The sequence below is a fragment of the Salvelinus namaycush genome, chromosome 7, assembly GCF_016432855.1.
Source record: "Salvelinus namaycush isolate Seneca chromosome 7, SaNama_1.0, whole genome shotgun sequence".
Lineage (NCBI taxonomy): Eukaryota > Metazoa > Chordata > Actinopteri > Salmoniformes > Salmonidae > Salvelinus > Salvelinus namaycush.
This window is the reverse complement of record NC_052313.1, coordinates 11,823,926-11,842,190: the sequence shown is the minus strand read 5'-3', so window position 1 is coordinate 11,842,190 and position 18,265 is coordinate 11,823,926. Positions and strand designations below refer to the sequence as shown.

At 49.6% G+C, this 18,265-nt stretch overlaps 1 protein-coding gene across 1 annotated transcript in view; it reads right to left on the bottom strand.

Annotated features, from left to right (window-relative positions):
- Positions 1-6,441: 6,441 nt before the first annotated feature.
- LOC120050963 (D(3) dopamine receptor-like) overlaps positions 6,442-18,265 on the bottom strand; it is a 30,274-nt gene continuing 18,450 nt past the window's right edge. Inside the window, exon 7 of the mRNA XM_038997513.1 lies at positions 6,442-6,638. Within this exon, the coding sequence (XP_038853441.1) occupies positions 6,442-6,638 (197 nt within the window). The remainder of the gene's footprint in view (positions 6,639-18,265) is intronic.

The window sequence follows — 18,265 nt, the reverse complement described above, 5'->3', positions numbered from 1 at the left end:
CTGGTGCTTAAAGCTAGTGAGGGAGATAAGTGTTTCCAGTTTCAGAGATTTTTGTAGTTCATTCCAGTCATTGGCAGCAGAGAACTGGAAGGAGAGGCGGCCAAAGGAAGAATTGGTTTTGGGGGTGACCAGAGAGATATACCTGCTGGAGTGCGTGCTACAGGTGGGTGCTGCTATAGTGACCAGCGAGCTGAGATAAGGGGGGACTTTACCTAGCAGGGTCTTGTAGATGACCTGGAGCCAGTGGGTTTGGCGACAAATATGAAGTGAGGGCCAGCCAACGAGAGCGTACAGGTCGCAGTGGTGGGTGGTATGTGGGGCTTTGGTGACAAAACTGATGGCACTGTGATAGACTGCATCCAATTTATTGAGTAGGGTAGTGGACGCTATTTTGTAAATGACATCGCCGAAGTCGAGGATCGGTAGAATGGTCAGTTTTACGAGGGTATGTTGGGCAACATGAGTGAAGGATGCTTTATTGTGAAATAGGAAGCCAATTCTGGATTTAACTTTGGATTGGAGATGTTTGATGTGAGTCTGGAAGGAGAGTTTACAGTCTAATCAGACACCTAGGTATTTGTAGTTGTCCACATATTCTAAGTCAGAACCGTCCAGAGTAGTGATGCTGGACGGGCGGGCAGGTGCAGGCAGCGATCGGTTGAAGAGCATGCATTTAGTTTTACTTGTATTTAAGAGCAGTTGGAGGCCACGGAAGGAGAGTTGTATGGCATTGAAGCTCGTCTGGAGGGTTGTTAACACAGTGTCCAAAGAAGGGCCAGAAGTATACAGAATGGCGTCGTCTGCGTAGAGGTGGATCAGAGACTCACCAGCAGCAAGAGCGACATCATTGATGTATACAGAGAAGAGAGTCGGCCCAATAATTGAACCCTGTGGCACCCCCATAGAGACTGCCAGAGGCCCGGACAACAGGCCCTCCGATTTGACACACTGAACTCTATCAGAGAAGTAGTTGGTGTACCAGGCGAGGCAATCATTTGAGAAACCAAGGCTGTCGAGTCTGCCGATGAGGATGTGGTGATTGACAGAGTCGAAAGCCTTGGCCAGGTCAATGAATACGGGTGCACAGTATTGTTTCTTATCGATGGCGGTTAAGATATCGTTTAGGACCTTGAGCGTGGCTGAGGTGCACCCATGACCAGCCCTGAAACCAGATTGCATAGCGGAGAAGGTGCGGTCGGATTCGAAATGGTCGGTAATCTGTTGTTGACTTGGCTTTCGAAGACCTTAGAAAGGCAGGGTAGGATAGGTATAGGTCTGTAGCAGTTTGGGTCAAGAGTGTCCCCCACATTGAAGAGGGGGATGACCGCAGCTGCTTTCCAATCTTTGGGAATCTCAGACGACACGAAAGAGAGGTTGAACAGGCTAGTAATAGGGGTTGCAACAATTTCGGCAGATCATTTTAGAAAGAAAGGGTCCAGATTGTCTAGCCCGGCTGATTTGTAGGGGTCCAGATTTTGCAGCTCTTTCAGAACATCAGCTGACTGGATTTGGGAGAAGGAGAAATGGGGAAGGCTTGGGCGAGTTGCTGTGGGGGGTGCAGTGCTGTTGACCGGGGTAGGGGTAGCCAGGTGGAAAGCATGGCCAGCTGTAGAAAAATGCTTATTGAAATTCTCAAATATAGTGGATTTATCGGTGGTGACAGAGTTTCCTATCCTCAGTGCAGTGGGCAGCTGGGAGGAGGTGTTCTTATTCTCCATGAACTTTACAGTGTCCCAGAACTTTTTTGAGTTTGTGTTGCAGGAAGCAAATTTCTGCTTGAAAAAGCTAGCCTTGGCTTTTCTAACTGCCTGTGTATATTGGTTTCTAACTTCCCTGAAAAGTTGCATATCACGGGGGCTGTTTGATGCTAATGCAGAATGCCATAGGATGTTTTTGTGTTGGTTAAGGGCAGTCAGGTCTGGAGAGAACCAAGGGCTATATCTGTTCCTGGCTCTAAATTTCTTGAATGGGGCATGCTTATTTAAGATGGTGAGGAAGGCATTTTTTTTAAATAACCAGGCATCCTCTACTGACGGGATGAGATCAAAATCCTTCCAGGATACCCGGGCCAGGTCGATTAGAAAGGCCTGCTCGCTGAAGTGTTTCAGGGAGCGTTTGACAGTGATGAGTGGAGGTCGTTTGACCGCTGACCCATTACGGATGCAGGCAATGACGCAGTGATCGCTGAGATCTTGGTTGAAAACAGCAGAGGTGTATTTAGAGGGCAAGTTGGTTAGGTTGATATCTATGAGGGTGCCCGTGTTTACAGCTTTTGGGTGGTACCTGGTAGGTTCATTGATAATTTGTGTGAGATTGAGGGCATCAAGCTTAGATTGTAGGATGGCTGGGGTGTTAAGCATGTTCCAGTTTAGGTCACCTAGCAGCACAAGCTCTGAAGATAGATGGGGGTCAATCAGTTCACATATGGTATCCAGAGCACAGCTGGGGGCAAAGGGTGGTCTATAGCAGGTGGCAACGGTAAGAGACTTGTTTTTAGAGAGGTGGGTTTTTAAAAGTAGAAGTTCAAATTGTTTGGGTACAGACCTGGATAGTAGGACAGAACTCTGCAGGCTATCTCTGCAGTAGATTGCAACACCACCCCCTTTGGCCATTCTATCTTGTCTGAAAATGTTGTAGTTAGGGATGGAGATTTCAGAGTTTTTGGTGGTCTTCCTAAGCCAGGATTCAGACATGGCTAGGACATCCGGGTTGGCAGAGTGTGCTAAAGCAGTGAATAAAACAAACTTAGGGAGGAGGCTTCTAATGTTAACATGCATGAAACCAAGGCTATTATGGTTACAGAAGTCATCAAAAGAGAGCGCCTGGGGAATAGGAGTGGAGCTAGGCACTGCAGGGCCTGGATTCACCTCTACATCACCAGAGGAACAGAGGAGGAGTAGGATAAGGGTACGGCTAAAAGCTATGAGAATCGGTCGTCTAGAACGTCCGGAACAGAGAGTAAAAAGAGCAGGTTTCTGGGGGCGATAAAATAGCTTCAAGGTATAATGTACAGACAAAGGTATGGTAGGATGTGAATACAGTGGAGGTAAACATAGGCATTGAGTGATGATGAGAGAGATATTGTCTCTAGAAACATCATTGAAACCAGGTGATGTCATCGCATGTGTGGGTGGTGGAACTGAAAGGTTGGATAAGGTATAATGAACAGGGCTAGAGGCTCTACAGTGAAATAAGCCAATAAACACTAACCAGAACAGCAATGGACAAGGCATATTAACATTAAGGAGCGGCATGCTTAGCCGAGTGATCATAAGGGTCCAGTGAGTAGTGAGGTTTGTTGGGGTCCCGGCGATTCAGACAGCTAGCCGGGCCATGGGTAGCAAGCTGGCAGAGGATGGAGGTCTGTTTTTAGCCACCTCGTGCGTTTCTGGTAGACTGGCTAGCTTCTGGCTAGCTTCTGGCTAGCTTCTGTTGTGGATTTCAGATTTGAGGTGGAAAATATATATATATTTTTATAATTGGTGAGGCAGGAGAGTGAGGCAGGAGAGTGTTTTGAAGTTGAGTTTTTAGAAAGAAAAAAATATATATAAAAAGATATGCGAAGAAAATATGTAAATATATACTGTATATACACGGGACACGACGAGGACAAAGGACGTCTGACTGCTATACCATCTTGGATGAGTGTCATTGAGGTAGATATGTACATTTAACTAGGAATAAAGTGACAGATAATAAACAGTAGCAGCAGTGTATGTGAGTCAAAAAGAGTTAGTGCAAAAAGGGTCAATGCAGATAGTTAAATAGTTACCAAATAGCCACCCAGACTAACTATTGATCAGTCTTATGGCTAGCGGGAAGAAGCTGTTCAGGGTCCTGTTTGTTCCAGACTTGGTGCCGCTTGCCATGCGGTAGCAGAGAGAACAGTCTGACTGAGTCGTTGACCATTTTTAGGGCCTTCCTCTGACACTGCCTGGTATAGAGGTTCTGGATGGCAGGTAGCTCGGCCAAAGTGATGTACTGGGCCGTACGCACTACCCTCTGTTGTGGTCAGATGCCAAGCAGTTTCCATAGCAAGCGGTGATGCAGCCAGTCAACTTTTTGAGGATTTGGGGGCCCATGCCAAATCTTTTCAGCGGTCCAAACATCTCTCTCTGTGTCTGTGTCTGTGTCTGTGTCTGTGTCTGTGTCTGTGTCTGTGTCTGTGTCTGTGTCTGTGTCTGTGTCTGTGTCTGTGTGTGCGTGTGCATGTGTGGACAGATGACAAGCAGCCCATGAGAAATGCTTCATTTAGCTTTTATTTACCACAACACAGAGAAGCTTTTCCTATCCATTACAGCCCCGCCCACTTCGCCATTCACACCCGTGTCCGATTCGCTGGCACCACAAAGCCCCGCCCCCCTGAGGACACCACTATTAAAGGAACTTTCCAGGTCGCTATTAATCACTGAAATGAAAGCTAGACAGTTAGGGAGCATCGAAAATAAACGATGGATAGAGGACTATGTTCTGCAAATTTTGAGGGCAAGGAAATGTAACCAAATAACCAAATATAGCCCTCTGGACCTCGTTAAAGACTGAATGTGGCCCCCAGGGCAAAATGAGTTTGACACCTCTGCACTGAAGCCTTGTCAATTTCTTGTACAGTGTTCACATCGATTTAAACGACTCCAACAGCGATCCAAACATCTCCCACATCCACAGATATAAAAGGTCTTCATAGTGATTCAGATGGACGGAGCCTTTAAGCGACTGAAATATAAAACAGCCTGATAACGTTGACACGCATGCAGTGGCGGGTGACTGTTGGAAGAGGGGTGGACGATGTCACTAGTAACAGTAAATACTGCTGCTCTTAATATATAATGGCCCAATAACCTCAGTGACCATTTGAACAAATGACAGTGAAGTCATGACCCTTGCTACAGTAATAGCTGTGAGTCATCAACTGGAGTAGTGTGTAAGAAATAGAACAGGGTCTGCGTCTCAAATGGCACCCTAAGTCTGGTCAAAAGTAGTGCACTATAAAGGGAAGAGGGGGCCATTTGGGAGGAATGCTGTATCTGTGATTGCGTTAGGAGTTGTAGACTCATATCCACTGAGGCAAGACCCTGTGGTGTTGATTGACACATGACGTCGGCATAAGTGGCCTCTGGTGGCCAGTATAGATGATTGGTCATTACACTGTTCCAGGCATCATCAAACGGAGGATTGTGACTGTGGTCTGATCTGTGTAGCTGAGTATTAGTGAAGGTCTTTCTTCATACGTCACCAGTTAAACTAGCGTTATATTTGATCCAATAAATGTCTAAAACACCAAAACCAGGACAGAGTATAATCCCTTGTTTCCTGAAACAAAGATCGCATTAGGCAAGAGCAAACCGTGAGGACATTCAGGTTCTTTTTGATGGCTATACATTGTGTCCAGCTCCTGTGCCATATAGATTGGCAGAACACTTATTTTAATTGTCCAAATTTAAAAAGTATTTTTTCCATCTCAGAATCATCAGTACTGTAGCAGTCCTTTTTATGGTTTGAATTTCGCTCCCATCCCCTCCCTTCATGTCTCCTGCCCCCTGTGTACAGTATAACACAGGTGGAGCAGGTCCTTTCCCAGTCAACTGGCAGCCAAGCCAGATGCAGTACTTGTAGTTCAGCTCAGGTGTGCTGGGCCTGAGGTACTGTCAGGAGGCAGCCAGAGAGTCCTTGCTCAGATGTGCTCCAGTGTGCTGAGAGGACCAGTGTGCTGAGAGGTCCAGTGTGCTGAGAGGACCAGTGTGCTGAGAGGACCAGTGTGCTGGGAGGACCAGTGTGCTGGGAGGTCCAGTGTGCTGAGAGGTCCAGTGTGCTGAGAGGTCCAGTGTGCTGAGAGGTCCAGTGTGCTGAGAGGATCAGTGTGCTGAGAGGATCAGTGTGCTGAGAGGTCCAGTGTGCTGGGAGGTCCAGTGTGCTGAGAGGTCCAGTGTGCTGAGAGGATCAGTGTGCTGAGAGGACCAGTGTGCTGAGAGGACCAGTGTGCTGGGAGGACCAGTGTGCCGGGAGGTCCAGTGTGCCGGGAGGTCCAGTGTGCCGGGAGGTCCAGTGTGCCGGGAGGTCCAGTGTGCCGGGAGGACCAGTGTGCTGGGAGGTCCAGTGGAAGAGAATGGTCAGACATGGTCATTATGGACCTATCCTCTCGGCAGGAGATGGTTTCAATGAAGACGAGTCATTGACCCTGAAGATGGACGGTCATGGCTCATGTATCCATGGCTCAAGTGCAGTATCCATGCTCAGGTGTGGCTGGCCTGAGGTCCAGTACAGCTCAGAACCCTGGCCTGACAATGATCTCGATAAAGGACAGTCATTGCCCTGATAATGGGTACTCAGGCTGAGGCCATGGCTCATGCATCTTATCCATACTCAGGTATGCCGGGCCCAAGGTCCAGTCCAGTACAGGTCAGGAGCATGGCTATGACCCGGTCATGGTGGACCATGGTGTTCTCAGCAGCTGAGGATCTTGATGAAGGCGCGTCTGAATTCGATGTTGAAGGTGGTGTATATGACGGGGTTGAGGGCGCTGTTGACGTAGCCCAGCCAGGTGAAGGCACTGTAGAGCTCCGGGGGAATACGACACGTCCTGCAGTGGGTGTTCAGGATGTGAGTCACGAAGAACGGCAGCCAGCAGATCAGGAACACCCCTGGAAGATGGAACGAGAGAAGGATGGAGAGAGGGGGAGAGAACAAGAGATCAAGTGTGACAGAGGGGGAGAGAGAGAGGGAGCATGATGGAGGGAGAGAGAGAGAAAGGGAAAGAGAGGGGGAGACAGAACAAGAGATCAAGTGTGACAGAGGGAGGGAGAGAGAGAGAGGGAGAGGGAGCATGACGGAGGGAGAGAGAGGGGGGGTTGGAGAGGGGGAGACAGAACAAGAGATCAAGCGTGACAGAGGGAGAGAGAGAGAGGGAGCATGACGGCGGGAGAGAGAGGGGGAAACAGAACAAGAGATCAAGTTTGACAGAGGGAGAGAGAGAGCATGGCAGAGGGAGAGAGAGAGGGGGAGAGAGCGAGAGATCAAGTGTGAGATGGAAAGCGAGATAAAGCGAGGCAGTGAAAGAGTAAAAGTAAAAGAGAGAGGGAGTACATTAGTAACAATAATAATAATAATAATACGTTTTAACATTTTTAACATAACGTTTTGTCACAGGAGTAAAATAATCCTGCAGCAGGAGGATTTGATTATTCTCATAAAAGTGATCATTTAAAATGGGAAATTTGTTTTGATAGCCTACACTAAGCTATATTTTAGTTGTAGCTTGAGGCTGCATTTCAAATACACTTGTATGTCGTAATGGAGACCAATATCTATCTTGTGTTATTAAGTTATATGAAAGGACAGTTGTTGATGTGTATGGCTGCATTTGAGATTTTTTTTAAATACATTTGAAAGTCGCAGTAGTAGAACCTACAGTAGCAGGACATTTATTCTGCTTGGTGCTTCAGCATTTGAGCGAGAGAGAAAGAGAACTGCAGGTTTTCAGTGAATTTATGTCAATCACGAGGCTCATTTGAATTTTCTGCTGCGCAGGACATTTCTTAGCAACAACAGAGTGATCAAATTAAGATATGATATCTGTAGATTTTGAAGAGTCAGATAGATTTAAGCGGTGTAGTACTTGGCTCACTTACACCTTCTCATAGTTTCAGATCCACAGGAGTTCTTAGAGTGTAGAGGGTTGGGGGGGGGTTCTTAGATGGTTGAGGCAAAGATTTGTATAAGTAAACCAAGATAGACCACAGCCTGTCATTTCCAGTGGCAACAAATGAGTCATAGTGTGCAAAATAAGCAAGGAGGTGGGCAGAGCCAAGCACGAGCTAGCGAGATCCTATTGGCCCGTTCTAACACACATCTGTATATTTCCATTAGAGAACGCCTACTCTGTGAAGTGCACATGTGCAATAACTGAATTCGCCTTGGCACTCCTTCTAAACAACGCAAAACAAGTCTACAAAACTTAGTCCACTCTGTTCATAGCGTATTCTAGTTTTGGGAGCAGAAAACTGTATTGAGATCAAATGTTTTATCGATGAGAACATTTGCAGAATGTCGGACATCTCCTTCCATCTTCTCCCACTGCCGGCCACTGGCCTTCCTCTCACTGCCATATATGGTAGTGAGTGGAAACGCCAAGCGGATGCTTCACATTTATACATACGGTGAAATATCTGTCTCATTGTTCTAGCTGTGGTAGAGGGTTGGGAGGAGGGTGTGCTTAGAGGGTAGAGGGTTGGGAGGAGGGTGTGCTTAGAGGGTAGAGGGTTGGGAGAAGGGTGTGCTTAGAGGGTAGAGGGGTGGGGGGAGGGTGTGCTTAGAGGGTAGAGGGGTGGGAGGAGGGTGTGCTTAGAGGGTAGAGGGTTGGGAGGAGGGTGTGCTTAGAGGGTAGAGGGTTGGGAGGAGGGTGTGCTTAGAGGGTAGAGGGTTGGGAGGAGAGTGTGCTTAGAGGGTAGAGGGTTGGGAGGAGGGTGTGCTTAGAGGGTAGAGGGTTGGGAGGAGGGTGTGCTTAGAGGGTTGGGAGGAGGGTGTGCATAGAGGGGAGAGGGTTGGGAGGAGGGTGTGCTTAGAGGGGAGAGGGTTGGGAGGAGGGTGTGCTTAGAGGGGAGAGGGTTGGGAGGAGGGTGTGCTTAGAGGGTTGGGAGGAGGGTGTGCTTAGAGGGTAGAGGGGTGGGGGGAGGGTGTGCTTAGAGGGTAGAGGGTTGGGAGGAGGGTGTGCTTAGAGGGTAGAGGGTTGGGAGGAGGGTGTGCTTAGAGGGTAGAGGGTTGGGAGGAGGGTGTGCTTAGAGGGTAGAGGGTTGGGAGGAGGGTGTGCTTAGAGGGTTGGGAGGAGGGTGTGCTTAGAGGGTAGAGGGTTGGGAGGAGGGAGTGCTTAGAGGGTAGAGGGCTGGGAGGAGGGTGTGCTTAGAGGGTAGAGGGTTGGGAGGAGGGTGTGCTTAGAGGGTAGAGGGTTGGGAGGAGGGTGTGCTTAGAGGGTAGAGGGTTGGGAGGAGGGTGTGCTTAGAGGGTAGAGGGTTGGGAGGAGGGTGTGCTTAGAGGGTAGAGGGTTGGGAGGAGGGTGTGCTTAGAGGGTAGAGGGGTGGGAGGAGAGTGTGCTTAGAGGGTAGAGGGTTGGGAGGAGGGTGTGCTTAGAGGGTAGAGGGTTGGGAGAAGGGTGTGCTTAGAGGGTAGAGGGGTGGGGGGAGGGTGTGCTTAGAGGGTAGAGGGGTGGGAGGAGGGTGTGCTTAGAGGGTAGAGGGGTGGGAGGAGGGTGTGCTTAGAGGGTAGAGGGTTGGGAGGAGGGTGTGCTTAGAGGGTAGAGGGTTGGGAGGAGAGTGTGCTTAGAGGGTAGAGGGTTGGGAGGAGGGTGTGCTTAGAGAGTAGAGGGGGGGGGTAGAGGGGTGGGAGGAGGGAGTGCTTAGAGAATAGAGGGGTGGGGGGAGTGTGTGCTTAGAGGGTAGAGGGGGGGTAGAGGGGTGGGGGAAGGGAGTGGTTAGAGGGTAGAGGGGGTAGAGGGTTGGGGGGTGCTTAGAGCAGAGCTGTCAAACTATCAGCGCACAGGCCATATTGAAAAAATAACGAATTTGCGTGCCAGACATAGCTTATTATGTTTTGTTTTTACAAACAAAGTGCATACAACTGGCCCAAACTGTCTGTTGTTTTGTTTGGACAAATGTGTCCCTTTATAATGTCCACTGATGTATATAGGATGCTGTATATAGCATTTTAACATATTAAAAAAGAGAAATCATTTGTCCAGCCTTTGCTGCTATTTTGTCTTACTGCATGGATCACCGGTGCAATTGAGTGCAGCATTACTACGTGGGGCACTCGACATGTATTGTAGTTGAGGAGCCAGCCTAGGCTATTGCTCAAATGTTGCTGTAATAGGCCTACATGTTTCTCATTTGTTGTTTTGTTGCAGGTTTAGTTTTTTGGTTATTCATTGTCAAGCTTTAAAAACCGAAGGCAGACTGCAACATTTTAGTAGCCTTGTTACGACTGGCATGTGTCTGAACACTTTCCCTCTGCTGCGCGCTGTAAACGTGACACGAAAGCAGCGCAATTGACGCTGAATTCAGCAAAGTGAGCGCATCAGGCTGTAATTTCATAAAGTAGATGACTCAACTGTTGACTTATTTATACTGGCCTATTCTCCTTTAGTAGTAACTTATACCCGCATGTGAATAATCCTTTATCTTATAACTTTTGACTACCAATATGACACTTTCTGTAGGCAACAGCAATGCCCCGTTGGAACCGAAACTTGGCATGGACATTTAGCCTACAACACGTTTAAACTTTTGGTCCGGTAGAAGATTCTGTCAGTGCTATTAGTGATGATATGATACAGCGCACTGACTGGCTCTTGTGTGTGTGGGTCTGGGAGGAGGGGTGTGTGTGTGTGTGTGTGTGTGGCGATGCACTGCCATTTGGCGTGCAGTACGTTGGCAGTGCTTGCTGTGACTTGTAGTACAGCGCAACGCGGGCGGTAGGCATGGAAGCGGGCCGAGGTGAATTGACAACACAAATCATTGCGCAGACTGAATAGAAATAGAAATGCGTCACCGGCCGGATCCGGCTTGGGGGCCATGTGTTTAGGGTCGGGGGGGGGGGTTCTTAGAGGGCTGGGGAGAGGGAGTGATTAGGGTAGTGGGCTTGGGGGGTTCTTAGAGGGCTGGGGGGAGGGAGTGATTAGGGTAGTGGGTGGGGGGGTTCTTAGAGGGCTGGGGGGGTTCTTAGAGGGCTGGGGGGAGGGAGTGCTTAGGGTAGTGGGCTGGGGGGGTTCTTAGAGGGCTGGGGGGAGGGAGTGATTAGGGTAGTGGGCTGGGGGGTTCTTAGAGGGCTGGGGGGAGGGAGTGATTAGGGTAGTGGGTGGGGAGGTTCTTAGAGGGCTGGGGGGAGGGAGTGATTAGGGTAGTGGGTGGGGAGGTTCTTAGAGGGCTGGGGGGAGGGAGTGCTTAGGGTAGTGGGCTGGGGGGTTCTTAGAGGGCTGGGGGGAGTGTGTGCTTAGAGGGTAGAGGGGGGGTTCTTAGAGGGCTGGGGGGAGGGAGTGATTAGGGTAGTGGGTGGGGAGGTTCTTAGAGGGCTGGGGGGAGGGAGTGCTTAGGGTAGTGGGCTGGGGGGTTCTTAGAGGGCTGGGGGGAGGGAGTGATTAGGGTAGTGGGCTGGGGAGGTTCTTAGAGGGCTGGGGGGAGGGAGTGATTAGAGAGTAGAGGGGGGGGGGTAGAGGGGTGGGAGGAGGGAGTGCTTAGAGAGTAGAGGGGTGGGGGGAGTGTGTGCTTAGAGGGTAGGGGGGGGGTAGAGGGGTGGGGGAAGGGAGTGGTTAGAGGGTAGAGGGGGTAGAGGGTTGGGGGGTGCTTAGAGCAGGGCTGTCAAACTATCAGCGCACAGGCCATATTGAAAAAATAACGAATTTGCGTGCCAGACATAGCTTATTATGTTTTGTTTTTACAAACAAAGTGCATACAACTGGCCCAAACTGTCTGTTGTTTTGTTTGGACAAATGTGTCCCTTTATAATGTCCACTGATGTATATAGGATGCTGTATATAGCATTTTAACATATTAAAAAAGAGAAATCATTTGTCCAGCCTTTGCTGCTATGCTTGCAGATGTGCATAATAGGCTGCAACCCTAATCAAAAAGTTTAATGGGAAAAAAAACGTTTTACATTTAAACCCCGTTTTTTAAATTTTGTCTTACTGCATGGATCACCGGTGCAATTGAGTGCAGCATTACTACGTGGGGCACTCGACATGTATTGTAGTTGAGGAGCCAGCCTAGGCTATTGCTCAAATGTTGCTGTAATAGGCCTACATGTTTCTCATTTGTTGTTTTGTTGCAGGTTTAGTTTTTTGGTTATTCATTGTCAAGCTTTAAAAACCGAAGGCAGACTGCAACATTTTAGTAGCCTTGTTACGACTGGCATGTGTCTGAACACTTTCCCTCTGCTGCGCGCTGTAAACGTGACACGAAAGCAGCGCAATTGACGCTGAATTCAGCAAAGTGAGCGCATCAGGCTGTAATTTCATAAAGTAGATGACTCAACTGCAGACTGAATAGAAATAGAAATGCGTCACCGGCCGGATCCGGCTTGGGGGCCATGTGTTTAGGGTCGGGGGGTTCTTAGAGGGCTGGGGAGAGGGAGTGATTAGGGTAGTGGGCTGGGGAGGTTCTTAGAGGGCTGGGGGGAGGGAGTGATTAGGGTAGTGGGCTGGGGGGGTTCTTAGAGGGCTGGGGGGAGGGAGTGCTTAGGTTAGTGGGCTGGGGGGGTTCTTAGAGGGCTGGGGGGAGGGAGTGATTAGGGTAGTGGGCTGGGGGGGTTCTTAGTGGGCTGGGGGGAGGGAGTGCTTAGCGTAGTGGGCTGGGGGGAGGGAGTGCTTAGGGTAGTGGGCTGGGGGGGTTCTTAGAGGGCTGGGGGGAGGGAGTGATTAGGGTAGTGGGCTGGGGGGTTCTTAGAGGGCTGGGGGGAGGGAGTGATTAGGGTAGTGGACTGGGGAGGTTCTTAGAGGGCTGGGGGGAGGGAGTGATTAGGGTAGTGGGCTGGGGGGGTTCTTAGAGGGCTGGGGGGAGGGAGTGCTTAGGGTAGTGGGCTGGGGGGGTTCTTAGAGGGCTGGGGGGAGGGAGTGATTAGGGTAGTGGGTGGGGGGGTTCTTAGAGGGCTGGGGGGAGGGAGTGATTAGGGTAGTGGGCTGGGGGGGTTCTTAGAGGGCTGGGGGGAGGGAGTGATTAGGGTAGTGGGCTGGGGGGGTTCTTAGAGGGCTGGGGGGGTTCTTAGAGGGCTGGGGGGTTCTTAGAGGGCTGGGGGGAGGGAGTGATTAGGGTAGTGGGCTGGGGGGGTTCTTAGAGGGCTGGGGGGAGGGAGTGCTTAGGGTAGTGGGCTGGGGAGGTTCTTAGAGGGCTGGGGGGAGGGAGTGCTTAGGGTAGTGGGCTGGGGGGGTTCTTAGAGGGCTGGGGGGAGGGAGTGATTAGGGTAGTGGGTGGGGGGGTTCTTAGAGGGCTGGGGGGAGGGAGTGCTTAGGGTAGTGGGCTGGGGGGGTTCTTAGAGGGCTGGGGGGAGGGAGTGATTAGGGTAGTGGGCTGGGGGGTTCTTAGAGGGCTGGGGGGAGGGAGTGATTAGGGTAGTGGGCTGGGGAGGTTCTTAGAGGGCTGGGGGGAGGGAGTGATTAGGGTAGTGGGCTGGGGGGGTTCTTAGAGGGCTGGGGGGAGGGAGTGCTTAGGGTAGTGGGCTGGGGAGGTTCTTAGTGGGCTGGGGGGGTTCTTAGAGGGCTGGGGGGAGGGAGTGATTAGGGTAGTGGGCTGGGGGGTTCTTAGAGGGCTGGGGGGAGGGAGTGATTAGGGTAGTGGACCTGGGGGGGTTCTTAGAGGGCTGGGGGGAGGGAGTGCTTAGGGTAGTGGACTGGGGGGGTTCTTAGAGGGCTGGGGGGAGGGAGTGATTAGGGTAGTGGGCTGGGGGGGTTCTTAGAGGGCTGGGGGAGGGAGTGCTTAGGGTAGTGGGCTGGGGGGGTTCTTAGAGGGCTGGGGGGAGGGAGTGATTAGGGTAGTGGGCTGGGGGGGTTCTTAGAGGGCTGGGGGGAGGGAGTGATTAGGGTAGTGGGCTGGGGAGGTTCTTAGAGGGCTGGGGGGGTTCTTAGAGGGCTGGGGGGAGGGAGTGATTAGGGTAGTGGGCTGGGGAGGTTCTTAGAGGGCTGGGGGGGTTCTTAGAGGGCTGGGGGGAGGGAGTGATTAGGGTAGTGGGCTGGGGGGGTTCTTAGAGGGCTGGGGGAGGGAGTGCTTAGGGTAGTGGGCTGGGGGGGTTCTTAGAGGGCTGGGGGGAGGGAGTGATTAGGGTAGTGGGCTGGGGGGGTTCTTAGAGGGCTGGGGAGAGGGAGTGATTAGGGTAGTGGGCTGGGGGGGTTCTTAGAGGGCTGGGGGGAGGGAGTGATTAGGGTAGTGGACTGGGGGGGTTCTTAGAGGGCTGGGGGGAGGGAGTGATTAGGGTAGTGGACTGGGGGGGTTCTTAGAGGGCTGGGGGGAGGGAGTGATTAGGGTAGTGGACTGGGGGGGTTCTTAGAGGGCTGGGGGGAGGGAGTGATTAGGGTAGTGGGCTGGGGGGGTTCTTAGAGGGCTGGGGGGAGGGAGTGCTTAGGGTAGTGGGCTGGGGGGGTTCTTAGAGGGCTGGGGGGAGGGAGTGATTAGGGTAGTGGGCTGGGGGGGTTCTTAGTGGGCTGGGGGGAGGGAGTGATTAGGGTAGTGGGCTGGGGGGGTTCTTAGAGGGCTGGGGGGAGGGAGTGCTTAGGGTAGTGGGCTGGGGGGTTCTTAGAGGGCTGGGGGGAGGGAGTGATTAGGGTAGTGGGCTGGGGGGGTTCTTAGAGGGCTGGGGGGAGGGAGTGATTAGGGTAGTGGGCTGGGGGGGTTCTTAGAGGGCTGGGGGGAGGGAGTGATTAGGGTAGTGGGCTGGGGAGGTTCTTAGAGGGCTGGGGGGGTTCTTAGAGGGCTGGGGGGAGGGAGTGATTAGGGTAGTGGGCTGGGGGGGTTCTTAGAGGGCTGGGGGGAGGGAGTGCTTAGGGTAGTGGGCTGGGGGGGTTCTTAGAGGGCTGGGGGGAGGGAGTGATTAGGGTAGTGGGCTGGGGGGGTTCTTAGAGGGCTGGGGGGAGGGAGTGATTAGGGTAGTGGGCTGGGGGGAGGGAGTGCTTAGGGTAGTGGGCTGGGGGGAGGGAGTGCTTAGCGTAGTGGGCTGGGGGGAGGGAGTGATTAGGGTAGTGGGCTGGGGGGGTTCTTAGAGGGCTGGGGGGAGGGAGTGATTAGGGTAGTGGGCTGGGGAGGTTCTTAGAGGGCTGGGGGGAGGGAGTGATTAGGGTAGTGGGCTGGGGGGGTTCTTAGAGGGCTGGGGGGAGGGAGTGCTTAGGGTAGTGGGCTGGGGGGGTTCTTAGAGGTCTGGGGGGAGGGAGTGCTTAGGGTAGTGGGCTGGGGGGGTTCTTAGAGGGCTGGGGGGAGGGAGTGCTTAGGGTAGTGGGCTGGGGGGGTTCTTAGAGGGCTGGGGGGAGGGAGTGCTTAGGGTAGTGGGCTGGGGGGAGGGAGTGCTTAGGGTAGTGGGCTGGGGGGGTTCTTAGAGGGCTGGGGGGAGGGAGTGATTAGGGTAGTGGGCTGGGGGGAGGGAGTGCTTAGGGTAGTGGGCTTGGGGGAGGGAGTGCTTTGTAGTGCACTGCAGACATGGTTCTATTGTGTTGTGGAGTATAGTGGTGTTATAATGGCGGTAATAGATCTGCGAGGGAAAGTGATTCTGTCCTCTGACTCCCATGGCCATAACCTCAGTATTGTACAACAGTGTTCACAGTCTATCATCCCCCACATTGTTGAAATAGAAAGACTCAAAACACCATGGTTGTGTCGTAAAAGCATGAAAAGTAGTGCACCTAAACTGAGATCTGGTGTGATGATACAATGAATGTACTTCAAAACAGAATGGAAGTACTCTGAAACACCCAAAGTGGCTCTTCAATCTGAATCATTGTGTTTTTTAGAGAGTGTTGTGAAAACCCTTTCTGGTGTTTCAGTGCATGTAAAAGGTAGCACCAAACACTAAAATAAATGTCTCTCAATGCTTTTTAAATTGCATATGATTTATAGCATAAATATTGATTGATTGTAAATATGGAATGCTCTGTCAATATTTTCATTAAGATTTTAAAGAAGACACTGGGAGTGTATACTTTTCCTAAGGTCGACTTTGGCACTAATTATAGGCTACAGTTTCCAGGCAACTTTGTGAGATTATAAATCATGTTACAATCAAAATGTTTAGGGTTATGTACGTTATAGCAGAGGTAACATTCATAAAGTGGGCCTTCATCACTGGTATTCTTGTGAGAAGGTGGATGTGAACCCGGTTATCCTGCTTGTCAAAACCCTGCCTTAGTCCACTCAGCCAGTCTTCCAGGTTCAGCACAACTAAACTGTTGTGCTGAACCACACTTGTTACACTGAGTACATGGGGCCTCATTCAGACTTGACATAAGTAGACTTAACATGGACTGAATAAATGTTTAACTAAAGTCAATTTTTTTTAATTTATTCATTCCACGTTAAATCAACTTATCTTAAGTCTGAAAAGGGCCTAGGGAGAATTTTCATTTAAAGGCAAAATGATTAAAGGCAAAATGTGAACTTCAGACATCGTGCTTCTGTAATGTTCAGAATCCCCCCAGTCTGAGGCATGGAGGAAGATGGAGGGCATTCATGGCAGGTTTGCCCTCTAGCATGGGCAAGTATAAAAACAAGTTTGCAGGCACCTCCCCTGTATTTAGGTCCTTCACCAACTCAGACAGGTGAGAGCACACCAAATGCTCAGCTGAAACAACCCAAGAAAGCATGGGTCAATGAAAACGTGAGAACAAAATGTTATCACATTGAAGAACGAAACAGAAAAGGAATTCAGTTAATAAAAACATTTGTTTCGTGTAACATTTCAGCCACACATGCTAATAGTCCAAGTAAAACAGCTACTTTGATTCATTGATCTGTTTTCTTTTTATATTTTTTTTTATTTCACCTTTATTTAACCAGGTAGGCTAGTTGAGAACAAGTTCTCATTTGCAACTGCGACCTGGCCAAGATAAAGCAAAGCAGTTCGACACATACAACAACACAGAGTTACACATGGAATAAACAAACATACAAGAAAAATGTAGAAAAATCTATATACAGCATGTGCAAATGAGGTAGGATAAGAGAGGTAAGGCAATAAATAGGCCATGGTGGCAAAGTAATTTCAATATAGAAATTAAACACTGGAATGGTAGGATGTGCAGAAGATGAATGTGCAAGTTGAGATACTGGGGTGCAAAGGAGCAAGATAAATAAATAAATACAGTATGGGGATGAGGAAGATTGGATGGGCTATTTACAGATGAGCTATGTACAGGTGCAGTGATCTGTGAGCTGCTCTGACAGCTCTTGACGTTACGTGTGCTGTAGTTAACTGACACGTAATGTATTTGCACCTGTCGTGCACTTAATTTTTTATGCAAACGAAGGCCTGCTTTTTAGTTAAGACTAGCTTCGTGAGTTGTATCTACTGTTTTGATGTATACCCCACATGCTATATGGTAAACTAATTAGCCTCTGCCATTTTAGCCTGCTCTAGCTTTGGCCTACCGCATCCCACCTGACATTCATATTGGAATCTTGACTCTATATTTGCATAGCTTAATCACATATTATTTTTACATATTGTTATTTATATTTAATAATTGTATTTGTATTGCAATGTATTAATATTATAGCATTTGATATCCTAATGGTGCATTTATGTACATTCATTATTGCTTGTCATTATTATTAGCCATTTCTGTTTCCCTGCAGAAAAACACCGGCTGGCCAATCCTAACCACAGCCAGGATCACAGACTAATGCCAACTCAACTGTCAACTGTCAATCATATCCTCTAACTCAACTGTGATTCAATTCATCTGTACAGCCTTCCATGTACCATCACCTTAATATAAAGACTCAGGTTAGGACATTAGCATAATGGATGACTGGTGGATTGCATTGAGACGGGGCTGAAGTTTTGTATGACTGCTACTGCTAACATTAGCAGTCATTGCCTGTATTTTTTTATTCCATGAATGTGAAATATAATGCCACATTTCTGTTGATTTTGGTAGAATATGATAAATACCTTACAGATCAATGTAAAAATGTTAAAGACCTGTTAATGTTTTGTTGTCATTTGATCATTTGCAAATAAGAAAGCATTTGAAGCTTCAATCTCGCCTTGAAAAACACATTTTGTACTCATTATTATCCTGGACAAACTTATTAACAAAACTGTATTTTCTCGTGTCCTTTGTTTGAGCATAATACTGTCCATTTGACCTTTTGGAATTGCTGATGAGGCATTTGTCAGCACATCATATTTGAGCAGGGACTCCCATTCACAGTATTTGGGAACACCAGAAGAAGGGATCTAATTCTGCACTAGACAGGACTCGAAACACCAGAAGAAGGGGTCTAATTCTGCACTAGACAGGACTCGAAATGCCAGAAGAAGGGGTCTAATTCTGCACTAGACAGGACTCGAAACACCAGAAGATGGGATCTAATTCTGCACTAGACAGAACTCGAAACACCAGAAGAAGGGGTCTAATTCTGCACTAGACAGGACTAGAAACACCGGAAGAAGGGATCTAATTCTGCACTAGACAGGACTAGAAACACCAGAAGATGGGATCTAATTCTGCACTAGACAGAACTCGAAACACCAGAAGGGGTCTAATTCTGCACTAGACAGGACTCGAAACACCAGAAGAAGG